This window comes from Triticum urartu, chromosome 2A (assembly GCF_056163025.1).
Source record: "Triticum urartu cultivar PI428250 chromosome 2A, HENAU_Tu73, whole genome shotgun sequence".
In the NCBI taxonomy this organism is placed as follows: domain Eukaryota; kingdom Viridiplantae; phylum Streptophyta; class Magnoliopsida; order Poales; family Poaceae; genus Triticum; species Triticum urartu.
In genome coordinates this window covers 30679668-30706234 of record NC_141874.1, presented here as the reverse complement: position 1 = coordinate 30706234, position 26567 = coordinate 30679668, and the positions used below count along the sequence as shown (strand labels likewise).

The 26567-nt window shown below is 43.5% G+C and overlaps 1 protein-coding gene across 1 annotated transcript; it reads right to left on the bottom strand.

The window, feature by feature from the left end:
* Positions 1–25187: 25187 nt before the first annotated feature.
* On the bottom strand, positions 25188–26348 carry LOC147983218 (putative F-box protein At3g52320). The gene has a single exon (XM_087539464.1). The coding sequence runs from the start codon at positions 26346–26348 to the stop codon at positions 25188–25190; it is 1161 nt and encodes a 386-aa protein (XP_087395590.1).
* Positions 26349–26567: the final 219 nt, after the last annotated feature.

Here is a 26567-nt window from a genome sequence, read left to right as displayed (position 1 = left end):
AAAAAGGGTTATACCCCAATTGCGAAGATGGCAACACAAAGCTCGGTACCGTACTGGAATTGCTGCAGTGGAAGGCAGAGAATGCTGTGGCTGACAAAGGATTTGAGAAGCTATTGAAAATATTGAAGAAGAAGCTTCCAAAGGATAACGAATTGCCCGACAGTACATACGCAGCAAAGAAGGTCGTATGCCCTCTAGGATTGGAGGTGGAGAAGATACATGCATGCCCTAATGACTGCATCCTCTACCACGGTGCATACAAGGATCACTACAAGAAATATGTCAACTTATGACCACCACTATTGGTCACTGAATGGTCACAAATTTCCATTTATGACCTTTTTGTGACCAAAAACATAAGGTCAAAAGTTGGGCGTCGTAAACTGACTATAGCGACCTTTCTACTGGAATGGTCGCAAACGTTTATGACCAAAATAAGTCCACTGTGGCGTTTTGGTCACTAGCAACCTCCCCAGGCCACGTAGGCATCCAGCGTGGCAAGCTGATGTGGCACAAGATTCAGCCCGGTCCAATTCGGTTTTCTACATGGGCCTGGCCCATTAATTCAGCCCATTTATATTTTTTTCCTATGAATTTTTTGTCAGCTTCATGGACCAAGCCCAACATTGCAGCCTTTTTATTTTTGGCCCAGGGCCTTCATTGCAGCCTTTTTATTTTTGGCCCATGGCCTTCATTGCAACATTATAGCCTTTTTATTTTGGGTCGTGGCCTTTTTAGTCCATAGATTTCTTGTTTTGCCCATTATATGTTGGAGCTGGTCCCACACGTCAAATATTTCAACATTGCTCAGATTATTTTGATAAGTGGATCCCACTTGTCAGGTTTCCATTTCACACATTTTTAAATCACCATTTCAAACAAAACAGAACAAACATAATTTGTCAAATAACAGTAAATCTGTTCCGATGTCACAATCTATTACAGTCAAGCGGAATAAACAAATCTCTGGCAAGTGAATACAAATAACAGTAAATCCGTTCCAATGTCACAATCTCTACAGTATCACAATGCATCACAGCTTTGCACTTGGTTTCATGGATTTTCACTTCAAATTTGTCCTGGCTCTCCTGTAAAAGAGTGAACACAAAGGCTACCAGCATTAGTGTACTGCTGCTGAGGCCAGAACTAAACAATTGCAATGGCAACACTAATGTAAACAACAAAGTAGATCTACCCACTCGTACGTTCCAGCCTCACCTTTCCCTTCCTGAATTTGGACACTATCATGCAATACTATAAAGGGCAAATAAAACAATAGACTTGCATAGTGAAATGTTTGCTTTTACAGATCTTATAGAATAATTTGTTTATGCCAGAAATGCATCAATTTTTACAATACTAGAAAGGGCAAATAAAACAACAGACTTGCATACGGCAAATAACACACATTAACCTATTGTTGTTCTACACTTCAACTACCACATTCAAGCTCATGTTAGGCACCACCAACACTAACCTACAGGTACCAGCATGGTATATTGGTACAAGTGCAGGTCATGCAATGAACATCACTAGAGGTGCATCTTGAAGGATGCATGTCAACAGCTAGCAAAGTGTAGCATATTGAAGCATGCTTGTCGTGTACCTTCCATTAGAGCAGCAGCCCGTAAGAAGCCCTTCATCGTCTGTCAACAATAGTGGATTCCCTGTAGTAGGCAACAACAAAGAAAATGAGAGATTCAGGGCCTGCAGAGAAACAGAGTTCAGACCATAGCAAATAAGCATACAACTACAACAAAGCAGGGCATAATTCAGTTATAATCTGCATGACAATAACAGTAATACCAATTGTAGTAGTAAGTATACAGTTCTCTAAAATGAGTAGGTAACAAAGCCTCAAAGTATGCAGTGGACAAACTGGCAACCTATTAGTCCAGTATTTGATATACATGTTGCAGCAAATACATTATGCAAACAATAAAGACAAATTTGCAAGTGGGTTTTAGTAGCTGAAGCTTAGAAGTCAACCACTTAGTCCACTAACTAAACTAAGGACCAATTCAATTAGCAGCAGATATATAGCTACCAAACCATATTTTGCAAAGATGTCTCTCCCAGAAAACCATATCCCCTACTCTCGAGCATCCAACAAACAAAGAATAATTCTACAAAGGCAGTCATGCAGATAGATATTCCTTCACCTAAGGTTCAGGTAAGTGAAAGAAGCATGAAAGAAACATTTTCAGAGCATCATTACCTAGTCATACTCTCCGCGGACCCTTTCCACTCCATACTCCATGCCTCATACACTCCACACTCCAGCAACAGCACCTGCAGATTAACAGAAGAAGCATCCGAATGTGTCAGCAACAGCACCTGCACATTAGTAGATGTCTGAATTGGGAAGAACATGTTTGAATGGAGAAGACGGAAACAGGACTCAAGCGAACAAGATAGAGGAAAGGAGAGGACCTTCCATGGCCCTCCTCTTGAATCGGCATCGGCATCGGCATCCCCAGCAGCTTCTCTCTCCATGGCCTCCTTCCTTCACCGTGCAAGGAGGGAGATGAGATGGGAGGGCAGCAGCTTCCGTCTCCATGGACTCCTTCCTTCACCACCAAGGGAGATGAGATGGGAGGACAGTGCCTGCACACGACTGAACGCACAAACGCCTACATCAGATGACATGCGGAGAGGAAAAAAACCAGAGATAGAAGAAGAAGAAGAGAATGAGAGGAGGGGTCTGACCTCCTACAGTCTCACCCTGGCCATCTAGGGTTCCTGGATCCGTCGAGGAGGGAGGGAGGGAGCGAGGCCTGCAGCTTGTCGAGCGACTCCTGCGCCTGGTCAGAGCAGCGGACGCCGACGAGCCACTGGTCTAGCTGGTGGTGGTGCTGCATCATGGCGACTCCTAGCAGGAGAATGGATTCTGATAGAATGTTGCATCTTCCAAATGAAGACGATTTGCTTTGGAGCTAGCTAGCAATTGGAAGAATCTAGAATCAGCCGAGATTAAGAATCTATAATGCAAAAACCATAACCATTGAAGATTGAAAGAATCTGTGAAGTGAGTTCACTCTCTTTCTAGATATTTTGATAGTTTTGAGTCAACACACATATTAAAGTAAGCGACCATATAATTTATATATGCTGGCAGAAACACTACCCTTGAGTAACATCTCAATTAAGCACAAGTAACAAAGTAGAGGAGATGGATCAATCATAGCAGGGGTTTAGGATAATGCCCTCAAACTTGTATGTGTCAAGTATTTAGAAACAAAACAGTGTCACATTTATGGAAATAGAGGGACTAAAAAGATATATGAGCATAAGGTTTTCAATAAGTAGACTCAAAGGCACATGACATCACAGAGAAGATAAAAGCACAAGATGACTGCGGTGACTAGGCTACAAGTTAATACAATTAACACAAGTTAATACAGGCCTGATGTACTACTCAGGCTAAGAAGAAGCAGGTACAGTAGTAGTTTTAGCACACTAGTACATGTCTTAAAATGGAAGCATCGCTGCTGGGTTATATTAATAAATCATCCAAGTGTTGCAACAGCCAACAAAATTTAAAAAAATCTATACACATTCACAGACCACAACACATTTACCGACATTGATGGACTGGACAAACCTAACACATACTTATCATACCAACTAGTAGGATGCCCGTGCTACGCTACGGGGTCACACAAGATTTTGCTTCATCCATTTGGTAATCTAAGAGGACATTAGACAATCACTACTCCATACATAACTTTTTGTGATATATTTAGACAAAAGGAAAAAATAATGAAGAACACTTGCAATACATTCTGTACTGAGCAAGGAAACAAAATGCACAGTAAAAGATGCTCTTATGCAACTAGGACAACCCTAAATAACATACAACAATGCAATTGTAGCGTTGTTCAACAAGAACTCTCGTCTTCTATTGGCAGTTTAGCACCACAGAAACAGAAAAGAATTTTGAGCAAAAACATTATTCGCATGGTGACATGAAGTTTGGCTAAATTCAACATTTAGTTACCATGAAAATAAAACAACGAACTCGGATAGGCATTAGCAGTGTAGTACAGAATGTATCACTCTAACTTTGGGAAATAGTTAGTCTGGTGGGTATCCAGTTTACTTGCATATGACCAACACTAACCATATGACAAACGAACTACAATTCATTGTGTAGGTAAGACTAAGTACCTACAAATTAAATGGCTAAGTACCAAGCTTCAGTTCTACATCTCTACATCTTCTATATTTACCAACCCACTTGCCCACAGACCAATTTAAAGTTTTTGCAGCTTAGGGGTTAAACCTAGGGGAGCAAAAGAAATAGACACATTTATAAATGCTAAGTACTTGTGGGGTCAGCACTACAATTTTGTGTAATGCAGAAAAATGAGAGCCTTTGAAAGCTTTGATGAGGTGTATTAGGAAGCAAATGATGATCGATAACAAGGTATACCATATGAAAAATCAACTAGACTTCACTATGTAGGCACTACCAAGTAACAACAACCTAAATTCCCATCCCCACCCCTACCATCACAACCGTAATAACCTCCTTCCCTACAAATAGCCTCCCAACAATCCAACCAAGGCCAGCTCAGCACAGCACACCGCACCACAGAGCAATAGCCATAGCCAGCAGCAATGGAGATAGAGTCAGTCAAGTGTAGGTGTTGTGGCATGAGGGAGGACTTCACCCAGGACAACATTCCGGCGATGATGTATCCCTCGACAGATCTGCATCCACAAGGCGAGGGGAGAGAAGGGGTCAGTTGTAGAGAGACGTAATTTAGATAGGTAAATCAAAATAGAGAGACAGTGGGGGAAGAGAGAGAGATAGAGAGAGAGAGAGAGAGAGAGAGAGGAGGCCAACGAACCCTGGCCAGAAGCTGGAGTAGGAGCACGCTGTTGATGTTGGTGGCTTCCAAGACATCTCTATCGCCCGCTCCGCCATGCCACAACCGAACCACATCGGAACCCTAGCCGTCAACGGAGCAAGAAACAAACCTAGACGTCGAGATCTGCAAGGGAGACAAGAAGAGGTGAGGAAGAGAGGGAGGTATGTGACGAAGAGGAGTGGAGAGACTCACCTGAGTCACCGGAGCCACGACGGCGACGTGCTAGCCACAACCCTAGCCACTGGGAAGGGTTGCGCTTGGCCTCTGGAGGACGCGCGCACCGGATCTGGCCTGATGGGAGGAAGGAACGGACGGAGGAGGTCACGGTGGTGTGTTGGGCGCGCCGGAGGATGCCGAAATCGGGCGGGATCTGGCCCATCGGTGGTGGGATTGGGCGATGTTGGAGGCGGTGACGAGAATTAGTGCGAGGGAGAGGGAGGCACGACATGCGATCGGGCAGCCGTCGCAGACACGCCCCCACGGCGGGGTGGTGGGTTGGTGCGGGGATCCGGAGGAGGAGGAGGTGGCCATGGTGGACAGTACGGGGTGCGGGGGCGGTGGGATTGTGTCGATTGGATCTGGGGGATCAAGGCAAGGGGCAGAGGGAGGAGGGAGGGACGAGGTGGGCGGTGCGTGAGGAGGACGGCGAGGTCGGCAGTGGGTGGGAGGAAGGGTTGCCATGCAGGGAGAGGACTGGATCTCCGTCGTCCTTGGTTGAGGGGAGAGGTGGGGGTGAGATCGGGAGGGGGCGGCGGCGGCGAGGAGATGGGGGGTCTGAGCTAGGGTTTGGGCTGTGGGTGGGCTATCTCCTTTTCCTTTTTTCTGTAGATAGATGGATGGATGGATGTGGGATGGAGAGATGGATGGATGGATGGGCGCCATGTCATCGATCCATGGGAATGGTTCTGATTGGTTCAGAAAACCAGTGATTTAAAAGAGTTTCCAAGTACTACTAAAACTAGAAGGATTTTGTGAAGTAGGTATCAAAAATATTTTGCAAAAGGGTACCACACAAATTTTCACTAGAATTAGACCATATTTTATGGATAAGGACCAATTTTTATGCATTTCTGATCTTTCTAGCTATTTTTAATCATTTTCCGAGAGGCAAAAATGTTTTTTGTGAAGAACCTATCAAATATTTGTTGTAAAATTGGACTCCATGAATTTTCTCAAATACTAGTCCATATTTAATATACAATTGACCAAATGGTTGGGTGTCAAAATCTTTGACCCACCTCGTGTAAAAAGAATAATTTCCGCCGATTCAGCTGGAAGCGGGTCAAATTTGAACTGCAGCTGCCTCATAGTTTGCTATTTATTTTTTCCAAAAATCATTTCTAGGTACATAAGTATCTATTTAATCAGAGAAACACCAAAAGTTTTCCAAGATTCAACCACTAGCTAGGAACGGTCAAGCCCGCCGTTTTGACCGCATTTTGAAACGGGCATAAAAAATTAAAAAAAATAAAAAATTGGGAAACCTTCTCATTGTGTCATTATATGTGGCCAAGTTCCCAAGAAAAATAACAAACTTGTAATACGGCAATTATTTTAAAAAAGTGTTCTCAGAAATGAGCTATCATCTCTGAAGATTCATGGCTTTGAAGCCAAATGATCAATCTTATGGCCACATTCGTGGCATAGTTTGTTCAAATGATCTCATATTATGCACAAGGGTGCATATTGGAATGGCAAACAATGTTTCCTAAGGAAGTTTTCATTTTCTTTGGACGAAAAAACCATTTTTCATTTTTCGAGTGCCCGAAAGGAGGTTTTTTTGTGAAGGAACTACCAAATAATTATTGCAAAATTGGACCAAATCAATTTTCTAAAATACTAGGACATATTTAATGCACAATTGACAAAATAGTTGGGTGTAAAATGTTTTGATCCACCTCTCTTGAAAAAGACAAATTTCCGCCGATTCAGTTGGAAGCGGGTCAAATTTGAACTGCAGCTGCCTCGTAGTTTGCTATTTATTTTTTCCAAAAATCATTTCTAGGTACATAAGTATCTATTTAATTAGAGAAACACCAAAAGTTTTCCAAGATTCAACCACTAGCTAGGAACGGTCAAGCCCGCCGTTTTGACCGCATTTTGAAATGGGCATAAAAAATTCAAAAAAAATCAAAAAATTGGGAAACCTTCGCATTGTGTCATTATATGTGGCCAAGTTTCCAAGAAAAATAACAAACTTGTAATACGGCAATTATTTTAAAAAAGTGTTCTCAGAAATGAGCTATCATCTCTGAAGATTCATGGCTTTTAAGCCAAATGATCAATCTTATGGCCACATTTGTGGCATAGTTTGTTCAAATGATCTCATATTTTGCACGAGGGTGCATATTGGAATGGCAAACAATGTTGCCTAAGGAAGTTTTCATTTTCTTTGGACGAAAAAACCATTTTTCATTTTCCGAGTGCCCGAAAGGAGGTTTTTTGTGAAGGAACTACCAAATAATTGTTGCAAAATTGGACCAAATCAATTTTCTAAAGTACTAGGACATATTTAATTCACAATTGACCAAATAGTTGGGTGTAAAAAGTTTTGATCCACCTCTCGTGAAAAAGACAAATTTCCGCCGATTCAGCTGGAAGCGGGTCAAATTTGAATTGCAGCTGCCTCATAGTTTGCTATTTCTTTTTTCCAAAAATCATTTCTAGGTACATAAGTATCTATTTAATGAGAGAAACACCAAAAGTTTTCCAAGAATCAACCACTAGCTAGGAACGGTCAAGCCCGCCGTTTTGACCGCATTTTGAAACGGGCATAAAAAATTCAAAAAAATCAGAAAATTGGGAAACCTTCGCATTGTGTCATTATATGTGGCCAAGTTCCCAAGAAAAATAACAAACTTGTAATACGGCAATTATTTTTAAAAAGTGTTCTCAGAAATGAGCTATCATCTCTGAAGATTCATGGCTTTCAAGCCAAATGATCAATGTTATGGCCACATTCGTGGCATAGTTTGTTCAAATGATCTCATATTTTGCACAAGGGTGCATATTGGAATGGCAAACAATGTTGCCTAAGGAAGTTTTCATTTTCTTTGGACGAAAAAACCATTTTTCATTTTCCGAGTGCCCGAAAGGAGGTTTTTTTGTGAAGGAACTACCAAATAATTGTTGCAAAATTGGACCAAATCAATTTTCTAAAATACTAGGACATATTTAATGCACAATTGACAAAATAGTTGGGTGTAAAAAGTTTTGATCCACCTCTCGTGAAAAAGACAAATTTCCGCCGATTCAGTTGGAAGCGGGTCAAATTTGAACTGCTGCTGCCTCATAGTTTGCTATTTATTTTTTCCAAAAATCATTTCTAGTTACATAAGGACCTATTTAATCATAAATACATGGTTTGGTGGCGATATGTCGAGGTTTGGACGGTGGCCGAGGGCCCCAACTCTAGAGCGCGTAAACTCGCATGCCCGTCGCGTGGTCACCGCGTGACTGTAATGTTGCCATGTGTTCTGGGCGGCCTAGGCATGTCTAGTGGGTTGGGCACTCCCCAGGTTGGTGCTAAGAAGAAAATTACAACATAAGATTCTCACGAGGAGACCGATCGATGCTCAAACATGAATTAGCAGCCAAGTGTTTGATTAGCGGTACGGGAAATGCACATGGCCAATGGGCGTGAGTTTTGGCTGAGGATGATCATCTACTAAGGAGAATGTCTTCACAAATTTTGAGCTCAAAAGGAGGATCCTAGGTGGTACTTGCTTTGCAAAGTACCACGCTGGACAAAAATATGAATGTTGAAGCTGGGCTCAAAATAATGAATGGAGTGAGCTGAAATTTTGTGAAGGGTGGTTATTTGGGCATAAGAAAGCATTGTAGAAAATTGATACCATTTGGACAAGCCAAAGTAGTACTTCCTTCACAATGCTAGTGAGAGAGATTGGATGAATGAAATGAGCTCAAAATTGGTGTAGGTAAGTTACTTAGGTATGGTCATGCGATGGTAAATTTTCAGATCATTTGGGTAAGCCTAGCTAGTACTTACTTCACAAAGCTTCTCTCGAGGTAGAAACTTTGGAAATTTCCTGAGAAAGATTTACTAGGAAAATTGAGCTGAATATTATCATGTGGCAATGATTTGGGTATGGAAGAGTGCCAGAAAAGTTTGAGGGTAATAGGAGGGGTCTATATAACACTTGCTTTGCAACGTGCCAATTTGGCCATAAAATATAAATTGAACCTGGGCTCACATAGATGATTTGACTGAGCTGCAATTTGGAGGAGGGTGATAATTTGGACATATGAAGGAACTGTATAAATTTCATGTCATTTAGAGATATAAAAAAGGTACTTCCTTCACAATGCTTCTAGGTGGACAAAAACTTTGGAAATTTGCCGAAGAAGATTTGCTAGGCAAATGGAGCTGAATTTTGTCATGCGGTAATGATTTGGATAGGAAAGAGTGCCCAAAAATTCCTAGGGCAATCAAGAATATATAAATAGCACTTCCTTCATAAAGTGTTGTTGTGAACAGAATAGGAAAATGAATATTGTTGAATTAGTTTTGAACTAGGCAAGGAAGGATTTTTACATATTTGATGAAGATATGCCCCAAAGAATTTATGAGATTTTTTTGGGAATTTTGGGAATGATAGAAATATAGGTTGCTTCACAACCTAGGGCAAAAACTGCCACATGGACATGACACATAGGCAAAACTGATGAGATGGCGCCTAGTCATCACAACCCACCACAATCTACAAGGCTATGACCATCTATATTGGTCATTAACAACTAGAAATAAGGCAGCGGACTAGCACTGTTTGCTTTGTGACCATTTTGTGTAAGGAAATTATGACCTTTCTGACCAAAATGGTCGTAATGGTTTAGGGTTTGGAGCCCCCTGAACAGCTTTTGACCAATTGGTCTAAAATGGTCATAAATTTATGACCAATTCTTCGAGGGTCACTGACAGAAGGTCATAAGTTGACATATTTCTTGTAGTGGATCTGAACGCATGCCCGGTATGCGGTGCATTGCGGTATAAGATCAGACGAGATGACCATGGTGATGTTGACGGCGAGCCCCCCAGGAAGAGGGTTCCTGCGAAGGTGATGTGGTATGCTCCTATAATACCATGGTTGAAACGTCTGTTCAGATACGAAGAGCATGCCAAGTTGATGCGATGGCACAGTGATAACCGAAAGAAAGATGGGAAGTTGAGAGCACCCGCTGACGGGTCGTAGTGGAGAAAAATCGAGAGAAAGTACTAGGATGAGTTTGCAAAGGACCCAAGGAATGTATGGTTTGCTTTAAGCGTGGATGGCATTAATCCTTTCGGGGATCAGAGCAGCAATCACAACACCTGGCCCGTGACTCTATGTATGTATAACCTTCCTCCTTGGATGTGCATGAAGCAGAAGTTCATTATGATGCCAGTTCTCATCCAAGGCCCTAAGAAACCCGGCAACGAAATTGATGTGTACCTAAGGCCATTAGTTGAAGAACTTTTACAGCTGTGGAATGGAAATGGTGTACGTACGTGGCATGAGCACAGACAGGAAGAATTTAACCTTAAGGCATTGCTGTTCGTGACCATAAACGATTGGCCTGCTCTTAGTAACCTTTCAGGACAGACAAACAAAGGATACCACGCATACACGCACTGTTTAGATGACACTGAAAGTATATACCTGGACAAATGCAGGAAGAATGTGTACCTAGGCCATCGTCGATTTCTTCCGACCAACCATCAATGTCGAAAGAAAGGCAAGCATTTCAAAGGCGAGGCAGATCACCGGAAGAAGCCCACCATGCGCACCGGTGATCACGTGCTTGCTATAGTCAATGATTTACACTACGTAATCTTTGGAAAGGGTCTCGGTGGACTAGCTGTTCCGAATGACGCTGAGGGACACACACCCATGTGTTAGAAGAAATCTATATTTTGGGACCTACCCTACTGGAAAGACCTAGAGGTCCGCTCCTCAATCGACGTGATGCACATGATGATGAACCTTTGTGTGAACCTGCTAGGCTTCTTGGGCGTGTATGGGAAGACAAAAGATACACCTGAGGCACGGGAGGACCTGCAACGTTTGTACGAAAAAGACGGCATGCCTCCGAAGCAGTATAAAGGTCCTGCCAGCTACGCTCTTACGAAAGAAGAGAAAGAAATCTTCTTTGAATGCCTGCTCAGTATGAAGGTCACGACTGGCTTCTCGTCGAATATAAAGGGAATAATAAATATGCCAGAGAAAAAGTTTCAGAACGTAAAGTCTCATGACCGCCACGTGATTATGACGCAACTGCTTCCGGTTGCATTGAGGGGGCTTCTACCGAAAAACGTCCGATTAGCCATTGTGAAGCTATGTGCATTCCTCAATGCAATCTCTCAGAAGGTGATCGATCCAGAAATCGTACCAAGGCTAAGGAGTGATGTGGCACAATGTCTTGTCAGTTTCGAGCTGGTGTTCCCACCATCCTTCTTCAATATCATGACGCACGTCCTAGTTCATCTAGTCGACGAGATTGTCATCCTGGGGCCCGTATTTCTACACAATATGTTCCCCTTTGAGAGGTTCATGGGAGTCCTAAAGAAATATGTCCGTAACTACGCTAGGCCATAAGGAAGCATTTCCATGGGCCATCAAACTGAGGATGTTATCGGGTTTTGTGTTGACTTCATTCCTGGCCTTAAGAAGACAGGTCTCCCTAAATCGCGGTATGAGGGGAGACTGACTGGAAAAGGCACTCTTGGAAGAGACTCAATAATATGCAGGGACGGATATTCTTGGTCTCAAGCAAACTACACAGTTCTACAAAACTCTACCTTGGTGACCCCGTATGTCGATGAACACAAGAACATTCTGCGCTCCAAACACCCGGAGTAGTGCGACGACTGGATTACATGTGAACACATCAGGACTTTCAGCAGTTGGTTGGAAACACGTCTCAGAGGTGACAACACTATTTGTGATGAGTTGTACTTGTTGTCCAGGGGACCATCTTTGACTGTATTGACTTACAAAGGATACGACATAAATGGGAATACATTTTACATGATCGCCCAAGATCAAAAGAGCACCAACCAAAACAGCGATGTCCGCTTTGATGCAGCAACCGAGAGCGGAAAGGACACATATTATGGTTACGTAGTGGACATATGAGAACTTGACTACGGACCTGATTTTAAGGTCCCTTTGTTTAAGTGCAAATGGGTCAATCTATTAGGCGGCGGGGTACAGGTAGACCCACAGTACGGAATGAGAACAGTGGATCTGAAAAATCTTGGGTACACTGATGAACCGTTCATCCTAGCCAATGATGTGGCACAGGTTATCTATGTGAAGGACGTGTCTACCAAACCGAGAAAAAGAAAAGATAAGGAAGCGAATACATCATACGATGAGCCAAAGCGCCACATAGTTCTTTCAGGAAAAAGCGACATCCTGGGAGTGGACGGCAAGACAGACATGTCTGAAGATTATGAAAAGTTTCATGAAAATCCTCCCTTCAATGTCAAGGCTGACCCAAGCATCCTGATAAACAATGAAGATTATCCATGGTTACGGCGCAATAAGCAAATGACACAAGCGAAGAAAAAGTGAAGACTTTCTCCCGCAACTATTATGATGATACCATGCCAACTTTGTAACACACGAACATGCTACCATTGTCCGTTTTGTACATGCACATGCTATGTGGGTGAAATTATGATACCATGCCATCTTTCAACTTTTTCAGAGTTCATTTGAAATGCTTTCATGTCTTATGGTTCGGCCCTCGTAATACCATGACCATTAGTCCCTGGCCCATGCCAACTTTCAACTTTCAACTTTCTAAAACTAATGGCACTAACAGAAAGTTTATAATTTTGCTCCTCGCCCCTGGCCCATGACCATTAGTCCCGGTTTGTGCCACAAACCGGGACTAAAGGGTTGGTCCTCGTTGCGGGCAGAGTTTAGTCCCACCTCGCCAACCGAAGGGGGCTCACACCGGTTTATAAGCCCTTCCCTCTCTGCCTTGTTGAGCTCCTCTCAAAGTGAAAATAGATGCCCTAATAGAGAAAAGTTTAACCTAAATTCATAGTGAATTTCTCTGAAATTCATAGAAATTTACTAGGAATTTAGGTTGAATTTTCTCTATAAGCGCATCTATTCTCATTTTTTTAGTAAGTTAATCACAAACTTGTGATTCAAACAATTTTCAAAGAATTCAAATTAAAAGCAAAAAGTTTATAATGGCACTAACAGAAAGTTTATAATTTTTCTAAAACTAAAAGCAAAAAGAATAAAAAATAAAGCAAAAATCAAAAGAAAATAAATAATGCAGAAAACAAAACAAAAAAACTGGAAAAAATAGCAACAATAAGTATTTTGTTGCAAGTAGAAACAAAATAAAATAAATAAAGCAACAGAAAGTTTATAATTTTGCTGACCTAAAAGCAAAAAGAATTAAAAAATAAAGCAAAAAACAAAAGAAAATAAATAATACAGAAAACAAAACAAAAAAACTGGAAAAAAAATAAAAATAGCAACAATAAGTATTTTGTTGTAAGTAGAAACAAAATAAAATAAATAAAGCAACAAAGAAAGCAAAAAAAAAACAAAAAAAGTGTTTTCAAATTTGAAAACTAATGGCACTAACAGAAAGTTTATAATTTTTCTAAAACTAAAAGCAAAAAGAATTAAAAAATAAAGCAAAAAACAAAAGAAAATAAATAATACAGAAAACAAAACAAAAAACTGGAAAAAAAAAATTAAATATAGCAACAATAAGTATTTTGTTGTAAGTAGAAACAAAAAAACAAAAAAGTGCCACCTACTGGGCACCCACGGCCTGAATACGACTAGAAACCCTACCATGGGCCAGGATTCAGGCCCACGGGAGGCCCAGTAGGCCCACATGCATAGCTTGCATGGTTAGGCCCGAAAGCCTGCTTTAGAGAGGAGCTCGAGAGGGAAGGCGCACCGCACCTTATAAACATGTGCGGCTCCCTCTCAACTAGCGAGGTGGGACTAAACATTTGGGCGCGGGGCAGCACAAGGCCTTTGGTCCTGGTTGGTGGCACCAACCGGGACTAAAGGGGGCATTGGTCACGGTTCGTGGCACCAACCGTGACCAATGCCCCCCTTTAGTCCCGGTTGGTGCCACCAACCGGGACCAAAGGCCGCCGCTTCCCGCCCTTTGGGCTGCTGAAAAGAGGCCTTTGGTCCCGTTTGGTAGCACCAACCGGGACTAAAGGGGGGCATTGGTCACGGTTTGTGCCACGAACCTTGACCAATGACTTAGCTATATAAGCAACACTCAGGAAATTTTCACCATTTCCCTCGCCAGTTGCCCTGACGCCGCAAGGCTGCCCCGACGCCCTCCACCGCCCCTGCCGTCGCCCGTGCCTCGCCGTCGCGTCTCCGTCGCCGTCGCCGAGCCCGCGCGCCCCTGCCCTCGCCCCCGAGCGGGCCTCCGCCGTCCCCGAGCCTAGCTTCTTCCTCGTCGCCGACTCCACCTCGCGGTGAGCGCCGCCCCGTTCCCCTGCTCCTCCCCCAGTACTGGCTGCCGTTGCCGCCGCGCGCTGCCATCGCGTTGCCGCCCCTGCCCTTCGCTGTTGCCGCGCGCCGCCCCTGCCTTGCGCGGCCGCCGCGCGCCGCCCCTGCCCTTCGCTGCCGCCGCACGCCGCCCCGCCGCGCGCTGCCCCTACCCTTCGTTGCCGCCGCGCGCCGCCCCTGCCCTGCCGTGCCGCCGCCCCTGCCCTTCATTTTTATAAGTTTAATTTTTTTGTTCATATATATATAATGTATATGTGTATGTACGTATGTGGCTATGTGTATGTATATGTTCATAGAAAAATTTCTATAATGTATATGTGTATGTATAATGTATATGTGTATGTATAATGTTCATATACAATGTATAATGTATATGTGTATGTATATGTGTATGTATAATGTTCATATACAATGTATAATGTATATGTGTATGTTAGTTTAATTTTTTTTTCATAGAATTTTATTTCATATATATATAGAAAGTTTTTTGTTCATAGAAAGTTTTTTGTTCATATATAGAAAGTTAGAAGAAAATTTAGAATATGCTAAAATTTATAAGAAAAAGAAGGATAGGAAAGAAGAAAATAAGAAGAGGAAAGAAAGAAGAAGAGGAGAGGAAAAGAAGAGGAGAAATAAATAAGAAGAAGAAAAAAGAAGGAAAAGAAGAGGAGAAGAAGAAAGGAATAGTGGAGAAGAAGAGAAAATAGAATATTCTATTCTATTTTCTCTTCTTCTCCTCTATTCCTTTCTTCTTCTCCTCTTTTTTTCTTTTTTTTTCTTCGATCTTCTCCTCTAGCTATTCCTTTCTTCAAGGGTTCTATAGGGTCGAGGGATCGAGGGTCGAGGGTTCCAGGGTCGTTTAGGGGTCGAGGGTTCCAGGGTCGTCGAGGGTTCGAGGGGTCGAGGATGGCCGAGGGGTCGAGAGAGGTTTCCTAGTGTCAAAGTATTGAAGAAATCCATGGCTTCATCATTAGCCGGAAGTAACCAGGGCATGATGAAGTCCTCCAAAGTTATTTTGGAATGGTGTCCCGGATAGGATAATTTGCCTTTTTGTATGAATTTCATATTTGGAAGGTTCTTGCTGAACTTTGTACCAAAAAGCGAATTATCTTATCTGGGACTCCGTTCCAAAATAACTTTGGAGAGCTTCGTACCATCATGCACCTGTTACTTTCGCCTAATGATGAAGACATGGTTTTGTTGAATCCTTTGACACTACGCAACCTCCCGACCCCTCGGCGATCCTCTCGAACATGAGAGGAAGAAGAGGATAAAATAAGAAGAGGAAGAAGAAAAAAAAGAGGAGAAGAAAGAATAGAGGAGTTATTCTCCTCTATTCTTTCTTCTCCTCTTTTTTTTCTTCTTCTTCCTCTTTTTTTTTATCGGAAACGAGGGTCGTCGAGGGTCGCCGAGCGGTAGAGGAGAAACACTAAATAGAAAGTATCATCGGTGTGAGATACATGTACCGTCGGTGTCGGACACTACATCCACACCCCACAAGTGGCGCGGGCTTCGACTCCCACGTCACTTGTGGGACATGGATGTAGTGTCCGACACCGACGGCCACATGTATCTCACACCCACGATACTTGCTATTTAGGGTTTCCTCTATCGCTCGGTGACCCTCGATGACCCTCGTTCCCGATAAAAAAAGAGGAAGAAGAAGAAAAAAAAGAGGAGAAGAAAGAATAGAGGAGTTCTTACTCCTCTATTCTTTCTTCTCCTCTTTTTTTTTTCTTCTTCCTCTTCTTTTTTTATCCTTGAAGCGTTGTCGAGGCCACCCCAAACCCTAGAGAAGCAGCGTCGAGGCCACCACAAACCCTAGAGAAGCAGCATCGAGGCCACTAATTAATATTAGTTCTACGTTTTTGCCACTAATATATCCATCTGTCATGTTTGAATAATAATTGCCATGTTGTCAATATTTTTAGAAACTATGGACACCGCCCGAGACAAAGTACAAGAAGAGTTGTTGGGGGACATAATCGCACGAGGAAGTGATGCCATCTGCTCGTTGTTTCTCAACGAGACCGATGGTCTGGAAGCCGTTGATTATGATGGCTCCGGTGACCTAATGCCGGTGCAAGAAGGAGACCGTGAGGACGGCTCCGGTGACCCAATGCCGGTGCAAGAAGGAGACCGTGATGACGTCTCCGGTGATCGAACCGAGTCCGGCCAGGTATATATATTAGTTAAGCTTCTGCTGACTAGATAATTGATGCATTCATTGTTTTGGTATGTACACATATTAATTAAGTCTTTGTTCTTTTTTCTAGCCCTCCGGATCGAGCACAACTTCGGTAAAGAGACGAGGCCCGAAGAAAAAGTTGAGCTCGGATGAAAATCATAGCAATCGCGCCCGACGGCCAACCGATTGAACCCCTCCGGACAAAGAGCACATTTGTTGCTCAGTGCAGGGTTTTGGTTAGGGACAAGATCCCGATCAGCATCCAGCAATGGTTTAAGCCGGCTACAGAAGACCCTGAGGTGTCTTATGTCAATGATATGCAGAAAAATGATCTTTAGACTGAGCTGAAGTCAAATTTCACCCTACCGCCAGAGGATAATCTAGAGAAGCCAGTTAAAGAGCAATTAATCAAGTCTTTGCTCTTAAGAGGATGGCAGAACTATTCAGGAGGTGGAAGAAAGAGCTGAATAAGTTTGTCGAAAATAATGAGACACCAGAATTCAAGAGCAGATATGAGAAGATCAGAGATCACTGGCCCGCATTTGTGGCCCAGAAGACATCGGAAAAGAGTAAGAAGATGTCGGCGACAAACAAGCAAAATGCTGCGAAGAAGAAGCATCACCATCGCACGGGGTCAGGTGGCTACCTCATAGCCCGGCCTAAGTGGGCGAAGACTGAGAATGATCTGGTTGATAAAGGGATCAAACTAGAGACAATTAACTGGCCAGACCGTTGCCGGACTTGGTTCGTCGGGGCTGGCGGAACCTTGGACCCTGTAACAGGGAAGTGCATTTGGACGAATGATCAAATGGACATACCAGTCAGGAAGCTTCAGCACTATGTCGAAGCAGTGCAGCAAGGGATGTTCTTTCCAGACAGAGAGAACGACGAGCTCACAATGGCCCTCGGGAATCCTGAGCACCCTGGACGGACACGAGGCACGTCAGGCTCCATTCCGTGGAAGGTTGGGTTTCCGGATGCAGGCGGTTACAAATCTCATGAGAGGAGGAAAAAATTGCAGCAGACCCAAATGCAGGCGCTGCAAGCAAGGGTACAAGCGATAGAGGAACGAGAAGCAAATCGCAGCAAACGTACTGCCGAAGCTTCCCCCGAAGCTACCCCGCCATCTCAGTGGAGAAGCAGCGTGGCTTCCACCGAGCTGCTTCAGCCGGCGCATGCCTTGACGGCTCCTGCTAGCTATCCCGTGGATGCTATCACGGAGTCTCAAAATTGCCACCTTATGACGCAATGGATGAATTTGAAGGTCAAGGCGGCTGTTGGCTCTGTTTATCCTACTGAACCCGGCACAACTTTTCACTTCCGGCCGATTCCAGAAGGATATGCTAGGGTGATGGTGGATGAAATAACGGAGGGATTTGAGGACCTCCAGCTTGACCACCCTACCGGTGAAGGGGAGAATAGGCTGGGGTCTACTCTGAAGACTCCATGCCTATGGTGGAAGGAGCTCATCAACCTTCCGAACTGGACGCCTCCGCCTCCTCCGGCAAGTCAGGGCACTCCGCCTCCTCCACCGCCTCCTCCTCCGGTGAGTCAGGGCACTCCGCCTCCTCCACCGCCTCCTCCGGCGAGTGATGATCAGGGCACTCGACCAGCTCCTTCTCCAGCGCGTGGCGGCACTCCGCCTCCTTCTCCGCCTGCGCCGACGTGCCCGAGCAGCCAGCCTCCTCCTTCTTCGCCTCGTCAGCAAGGGCGGAAGAGACCTGCCGCCGCTCCGGCTGCTCCGGTGCGTCGTAGTCCTTCTCCTCCGCCTCGTAAGCAAGTAAAGAAGACAACCACTCCGTCTGCTCGGCCGGCGTCTAGCAGTACAGCCAGAGGCGGGAGGACATACAGATTCGGTCCTTCTCTGAAGACTCCAGAGAAGTTACCATATGAGAGGACCCCGGAGGAGAACGCCGAGATCGCACGAACCGAAGTGGATGACCTGGTTTCAAGGGTTGAAAGCAAAGAGACATCCACTTCCGGAGGAGAAGGTAGATTCGGTGAAAGCAAAGCGCACTCTGGCTGCCCTGACAAAACCACCCAAGTCTCCGCCGAAAGGAAACTATGAGCGCATTATTGGAAAGGAATTTGCCGAAGCGGAGCGGTCGGGAAGTACTCTCAGTGATCAAAGGCTGAAAGAACGACGAGCTGGGAAACAAATTGCCCAGCTCGGGGAACAAGCGAAGCAATCGTGCCCCCCGCTCAACGTGCCTAGCCACAACGTCGCTAATGATCCGAGGATGGTGCCCGGTTATAGCAATCTTGCAGATTACCTGCCCGACGATGTACATTATGAACCCATGGAGGTGCAGATACAAAGATACGAGTACGGGAAGCCTCTCGTCAAAGATGAAAGATCTCTATCAACGATGATGCGAAGATTGCATGATTGGTACATGAAAATCTGCAGAGACTCTGGGGGGAGTACTTTGTATGTGGAATTTAAAAAGTAGCATGACCTCGTTGGAATTGAACTGTTGCCTATTTCATTTGAGGAGTTCTATCAGTTTTTCAATCAATTGGCCCTCGATAAAACAACGGTCGCCTGCTACTGTCTGTAAGTAGTACTACTTCTGTCATTAAGTCTCTCTATATAGCTCAGCTCTTTCATTGCATGTATTTATAATCATCCTCACTATATTATGCAGATTGAAGGTCGCCGAATTGAAGAAAAGACAAGTCGGTGATATTGGGTTCATCAACACATATCTCATAGATGCAACTCAGGTTAAATTTCATGCCGCAGCTACCGAGGCCAACTTGCTATGATCGTTGGTAATAAATGAAAACAAAGATATAATACTCTTTCCTTACAACTTCAAGTGAGTGTTACTGTCTTGTGCGTATTCGGTTTCCCTTATATATTAGTCAAGGTTATAGTAATGTAATTGATGAGTTATGCATGCGTGTGCAGTTTCCACTATATTCTCCTAGAGATTAAGCTTGAGCAGGGACTACTAGCCGTCTTAGACTCAAGACGAAAAGATCCCCAGGACTATGCAGACATGACTCAAATACTCGAGAAGTAAGTTAAATCGATCATTATCCACCATATCAGCAACTTTGTTCATTTCCTGATATATCAAGTAATTGTTTTCTTTGTCCGGCAGGGTTTGGAGAAAATTCACCAGAAAAGCTCCGGGACTGCCGAAGGAGCTGCAATTTAGACACCCGAAAGTAAGTACTATAGTAGCATGTTCCGCGCATCTACTAGTCATTCAAGCGCTAGTTTCATCAATACCATTTGCCATTCTTGCTTATCAGTTTGATTGACCTCTAAATCTTGTGAAGTGGTTGTGGCAAGAACAAGGGAATGATTTCTGTGGATAATACGTTTGCGAGTCCATCCGCCACACGACCTGTGAGCGGGGCTACACTGACGAACAATATGAAGTACGTAAATAACAACATTCACAATTTTATTTTATTACCATCATTTGTGTTGAGTTTCATTCATTCATATATATGTATATATATGTATTGACCCCCTTCTTTAAATTAGATGTTTCGGAAGCGGGATGAACTCCTAGCACCAGCTCGCATGCGAGCAATTCAAGAGGAATTGGCGGCATTCTTTCTTGACCACGTGATCCCTGAAGACGGAGAATACTATGTGGACCCTGAGTCCGTATGATTATATTTGTAAGAGACAATTATTGTATATATGTAGCCGGTAGTGTCGGATAGATATACGAGAACTTGTTGTTCGACCAATCTCTTGGAGAAGGAGAGGTGGTCGATATCACTTCTCTCTGTATGCATATATGTTCATGACGATCTTCTGTTTCCTTCGTTTGCTTACTAGCTAGCTAGCGTGTCTAGTCCTCTCTATACGTATGTATAGTACGTAGCGTCGACCAAGCACGGACATAAGAGAGGACACTTCTCTCTATTAATTATAGCTAGCTAACACAATATATGAAACACCTAAATTAACCCCCCAAAACCCCCAACCCCCCCCCCCCCACTTTCAAAAAAAACAAAAACCCCAACCACAGAAATGCTGACGCGTGGATGCCTATTGGTCCCGGTTGGTGCCACCAACTGGGACCAAAGGTCCTCCTGCCTGGGCTCCGCGCACAGGCCACGTGGAGGCCCATCTGTCCCGGTTCTGGATTGAACCGGGACTAAAGGGACAGGGCATTAGTACCGACCCTTTAGTCCCGGTTCCAGAACCGGGACAAAAGGCCCTTACGAACTGGGACAACATGCCCTTTTTCTACCAGTGGTAATAATTCTACACGATGGATTAAAGGATGAACACTGAATAGAATCTTCAGTTTGCTATGCTTCAGAGAGCCACCAGAAAGAGATGGTACCTTTGGGTATCCCATGCAATTGCCACGCTGGGCCTGCAGGATTTCAGAGAAAAGGAAGTTCATGTCACACATCACAGAACATAAAATTTCTTCATCACCAGCCTAGTCAATATTCATATATGATACAGTAACACGTAGCATCATTTTCTCATGCGCAAGCACACATCTTTTTGCAACTAACAGACTGTATCTAAAGCCACCCAAAATCTGACTTAATATCTAATCAAACAAGTAAATCCCACTTTTTTAGACCAAACAAGTAGAATCCTGCCTTCCACTGGCTACAGTTTAGTCTTGGCTAGAATTTAATCTAACTAGCAGAAACCTCATCAGAATTCAATCTAGAATATGAACGGCAATAAAACAATTCTAAGCGCAGAGGAGAAAGAGGGGAGAGAAGCTGACCGGAAAAAGGTTGTCTGGGCGAGCTGAGGGCTCGCGTTTAGAAAAATTCTCGCATGAGCTTGCTTGCCCGGTGCACGGGTGAGGCACCGGCAAGCTGCACGACCCCCCATGCGTCGTTTCTCTCGACCGCGACCATCGCCAGAGCGCCGCTGCCCTCGGGCCTCCCTCTCTTTAGTAAATAGTGCACCTGGTGATCTACGTGTTCCCACATAACAATTCAATGAAAGCTTCACCTGCTATTTAACATAGCTAAGGTTATCTTCACACATCATGAACAGTATACACAACTTAGCTGACAAAAAATTTGAATGTGCAAAGCACAAACGATATAAACAATTGATTATGAATAAAATGTAGACGTGTCTGTAATCACAAACAGATGTGTGTCTTCCATCAAAAGAAAAATAATTCTGTACAAAATGGAAACAGAATATACTGAATGTATCAATGTTCTTGCTGACATGAATCAGAGTATATGGGGATTGGTAGGCCTCAGTGGTACGATTAAAATCAGAAGATAAAAATTTAACAGACACTATCCATTATCTAGACTGCGTTAATGAAATTTATTTGAAGAAAATCCAAAATCAAATTGAAAGTTTTGATATTTCTAATGTTTCCAAACAAGAAACTAGCAATAAATTGACTTTATTGTTATAATGGTTTTGCAGGTTTCGTGCCACATCAATGGCTGCCCACTAATGGCTCCTTCTATAAATAAGCAATCCTAACAACTCAATTCCAAGAATCAAACGTCAATGGCTGGGTGCGGTGGAATATTACTGCTAGTGTACTGCATGCAGGCAAGAGGAGTATACAAGACAAGCATGTTCATCTCACAGAACAGAGGGCTAGTACTGTCCTTTTCGTTTTGGAACCGGCAGAAGAGAACTGTCCCATCTCTCCCCTAGCTCCTCTCTGTGCTTGTATCCCTCTCTTGTTCTGCCGTAAACCTTTTTTTCAATTTCTCTGTAAATCACCCCCAATTACTTTTCACTTGAGGCAACATACACCAGAACCCTAGTAACATAGGCTGATAAACAAACGCATAACACATATATGGCAAAACAGGATCATAGCATGGCAGTGCCTAAACCTTTTCACATAATAAGTTGATAAACAGGAGGTGAACAACAAAACATTTTGTCCCGGGCAAGTTGCTCTAGGCGAACAGGACAGTTCAGCATAGGTATAGCAGCGGACACCTAAACATAGGCGCGGCAAATTAAGTACAACAACATCATCTGTGCCTCAACTTTTCACATGAGTTGATAAACTGGACAGGTGAACAATAACAACAACAAGAACAACAGAACAACAACAAAGCCTTTTGTCGCAAGCAAGTTGGGGCAGGTGAACATAAAGATTAATCTTCTCATCTCCTGGACATAGGTGCACCGATTGAGGTACTCCAGCATCGCCTGAAAGAAGCAAAATAGAGCCAGGGTAAGAATCAAGTTCACTAAGTTAAACAAGATGAATGCGTTGAAGCTTAAAAGCCATGAAGTCAACTTTATATCCATGGACAGTTTAGGTCTATGCAGGGGTAAGCATAAAGCAAGATATTCATACAGTGGGAGGATATTTCACTGAGGTTGTAGTACCAATTTAAACAACCGAAATAAGTAGCATAACACTAATCCAACATTCAAATATCAATAAAATAGTCAACTGAGCATCTCAACAGTGGGATTGAATAGACGGCTCGAATAAGAGTTCACACTGCTGCCCACCCTAAACCAAACAGCTGAACCGTAGGAGTGGGACACAGGTTGTGGTACCATTTTCTATTCCTAACCCTTTATTCCATTTTTTTGGTCTATCTACATTTAAGGAGCTGAAGAAAAAGAGGCATCAACTGCGCAAGAGCCTCAGATTAATGGTAACAGAAATAATCCATCGAATTTGTCAGTCTTACAAATTACTTGCACCGTAGAGTATGGACTGAACAACCACCTTGTTTATAAACTATAATAGTGCACCTGGTTATCCAAGTGTTCCCACATAACAATTCAGTGAAAGCTTCACCTTATATTTAACATAGCTAAGGTTAGCTTCACACATCATGAATGGCGAGATAACTGACAGAAATTCTGAATGTGCAAAACACAAAATATACCATCGTTTGCTTATATGAATAAAAGGTAGATGTGTCCGTAATCACAAACAGATGCGTGTCTTCAATAAAAAAATCCTATGAATTTGCGACAACATATACTGAATGTATCAATTTTCTGGCTGATATGAATCAGTGTATATGGGGATAGGTAGACCTCAGCGGTACGATGAAAATCAGATGATACAAAATGAACAGTTAATATATATCCATTATCTATACTGCATTGATGAAAGTCAATTTCAAAGTTTTGATATTTCCAATTGCCAAGCAAGAAAGTTGCAATAAATCGACTTTATTGTTGTAATGGACCATCAGGTTTTGTCCCACACCAATGGCTGTCCACTATTGGCTCCTTCTATAATTAGATGACAAGCATAAATCTCAGTAAAAGAGAGTAAATCATACGACAGAAAGTTCTTGCATGAAAAAAAGAGAAAATTCTTAGTAATATTTAAGATCCATCTGGTCAATGTTTTCGGACTCCCTCACCATTATCCTGAACAGACGGCAATTGATAAATCATAATAATAAATATTTATAAGCTTACAGCCCATAGACTTTTTTTTTGCAGGGAAACCCATAGATCTTCATAAATACACACAAAAAGACATTATTGGTTAGCAGCACAATGACATAGGTTCAAATTGTGCTAGTAACAAATAAATAAAGATAACAACTCAGTCAAAACACACTGCAAACTTATTAAGTGTGCGTAGAGTTTTTACAAAGTTAGGATAGTCGATAGTCATCATTATTGTACCTACAAGATTATCTAAAATCACACATATCATAACCAATGGATCATCAATGAATGCTCTTGAACATAGCTGATAAATCTTCATAACTATACCAAAGTAGGTCACGACCGATAAATTCCATAACTACACCTAAAGACCATTAGACATCTGATCTGGTAGGTCCTTATTATGATGAACCTCAAATGGTAGATTGCCAACTGTATTTAACATGATCAGATAATCAATCTTTTGGACCTTAAATTAAATATTATTGGCAGATACAAGTAATATTTATAACCTTATACTCATTCAATACATAATTGAGGTTTAAGTCCAAGAACCCATGATATGTACCTTAACTCCGTATATTGATATATAGTATAACACGTACGATGATGAATCGCATAATACGCAAACCAACAATTGACCCGGTAGTGCGATCTTTATCTACGTATACTGATCCTATATATATATATATATATATATATATATATATATATATATATATATATGACGTATAAACAATCGGCCGGCTCCTATTCTGAACTTTATTCCCGTGTGGTGGTCTGATATCATACACACGCAAAAAAAAATGTAGGTTCAATACAGATGACCATGCAGCCCCGCTATATAACATATTCAGAAAATTGTGGGCTTCTATTAGTTATGCATATTAATATATCAATATCATGTGCAAATGACCAGCCACTTAACGATCCAAAGACTAATTTTGCGTAATTATACCACATAAAAGATTCTTCCCAACTACATTAGGTAGCTTTTAATCTCAGCTTTAATTCTACGTACCGATCTAATAATCAAATAGCAAATATGAGTGGCATGCATATTCATTTCTGAGCTTGTGTTCTTAAAAATAACATGATAATGCATAAATAATAAATTAAAGATGATTAAAGGCGTTTCCCGCATAATTGCACGGACATCATGCTAGTTATAATTTAGAAGTAGCATAAAAAACTTACTTAGATTTAACATGGCGCGAAATCAGCTATCCAGGAGTGAGTACGAATCAATTCTTCTTCTTTGTCTTTTGGAAAAATGTATGCTGGATAAGACTCTCTTTGAACCTGTGAGGAATGACTACCGGCATGTCATCATCATACTTGAACTTACGTACCAAATTACCCTTCTTGTCATATTGCAGGAGATGGCCATAGCAGCTGACAAGCACGTCCCCCTCCTCGGAGACAACCTTCGCCAACCAATCACCTTGCTCCTGAAAGCGCCTGATTTCCATCACAGGCAGTTTGATCTGGTACTGGAACGCCCAGACATCGTGCTCAGGATCCTGAAGCACAAAAATGGACATCCCAGTCATGCCATCCTTGCTGGTGGACGCAGCAAGCTTGCCACCGAGGTCAAGCAAGTGCATGACATGGCGGGGGTTCACAGGCGGCGGACTCATCTGCCGCGACGTCTCTGCCACTGTGTCGAACACCCGTATCCTGTGGTAGTGAACACCTGACCGTCTCCTCCAGTGTATGTGCAGGCTGCCATTGAGGAGGACCGGCGCGCCAAAGATGGATGGTTCCTCGGCCAAAACCTCGGTTAACGGACAATCGACGAGCCATGAATTGTTGGTTCCCACCGTGAGGACGTAATACTCCTGCCGACAGATCAACTCCATAGAGTTGTTTTTCCAGTACATGACACGGAACTCCCCTGAAGGTTGGTGCCGGAAGAGGGCGAAGAGATTCTCTATGGACTTCCTGTCCTGCCGGATGGCAGCCCACTCGCGCGTGGCCGGATTGCAGATGATGTAGCTGCCGACGACGAAAAGGCCGTCGCAGGAGGCGGCGATGCCGAAATAGCCGCGGAATGGGAACTGGAAAGAGGGGCCGAGCTTCGCGGACCGGAGGTGGATGGTGTTGAGGCCGGATTCTAGGCCGCGGGCGGCGATCCGGCAGGACCTAATCAGGGGAAGCGCCGGCTGGCGGCGGCGGTGGTCGAGGAGGAAGGTGGGGTCGGACGCGAGGCTGCGCCAGGACCGGCAGACGGCGCGGAAGCGGAGCACGGACTTGGCCGGGAGGCGGGGCAGGATCTCCTGCTGCAGGATCTCATCAGGGATGCCGGCGAGCCGGTCCGACCTTGCCCTGCTTCTCCTCCTCGCCGGGGCCGTCCGCCCCAGTTCTTCCTGGGCGGCCAGGCGCCGCCCAGATCGGAGGAGCATCGGCGTGGTGGTTTTGGTGGAGTCGGGGAGAGTGGAGACGGGATCAGCGGCGGCGCCCGGCAGGCCCAAGCGGAAATGGAAACCCTAGACGGAGTACTACTCTGACAAATGGGTCCACTGAAGCGTGTGCGCCCGCTGTCCCCATAGTGCAAAAACTCATGCACCTACACGCTTGCAAACTCACCAGCACCCTAGGAATTGAGGGTTTTTTTTTCTTCA

What these genes read in the sequence shown, in the direction of transcription:
- LOC147983218 (XM_087539464.1), bottom strand. Translation starts at nt 26,348, where the DNA reads ATGCTCCTCCGATCTGGGCGGCGCCTGGCCGCCCAGGAAGAACTGGGG.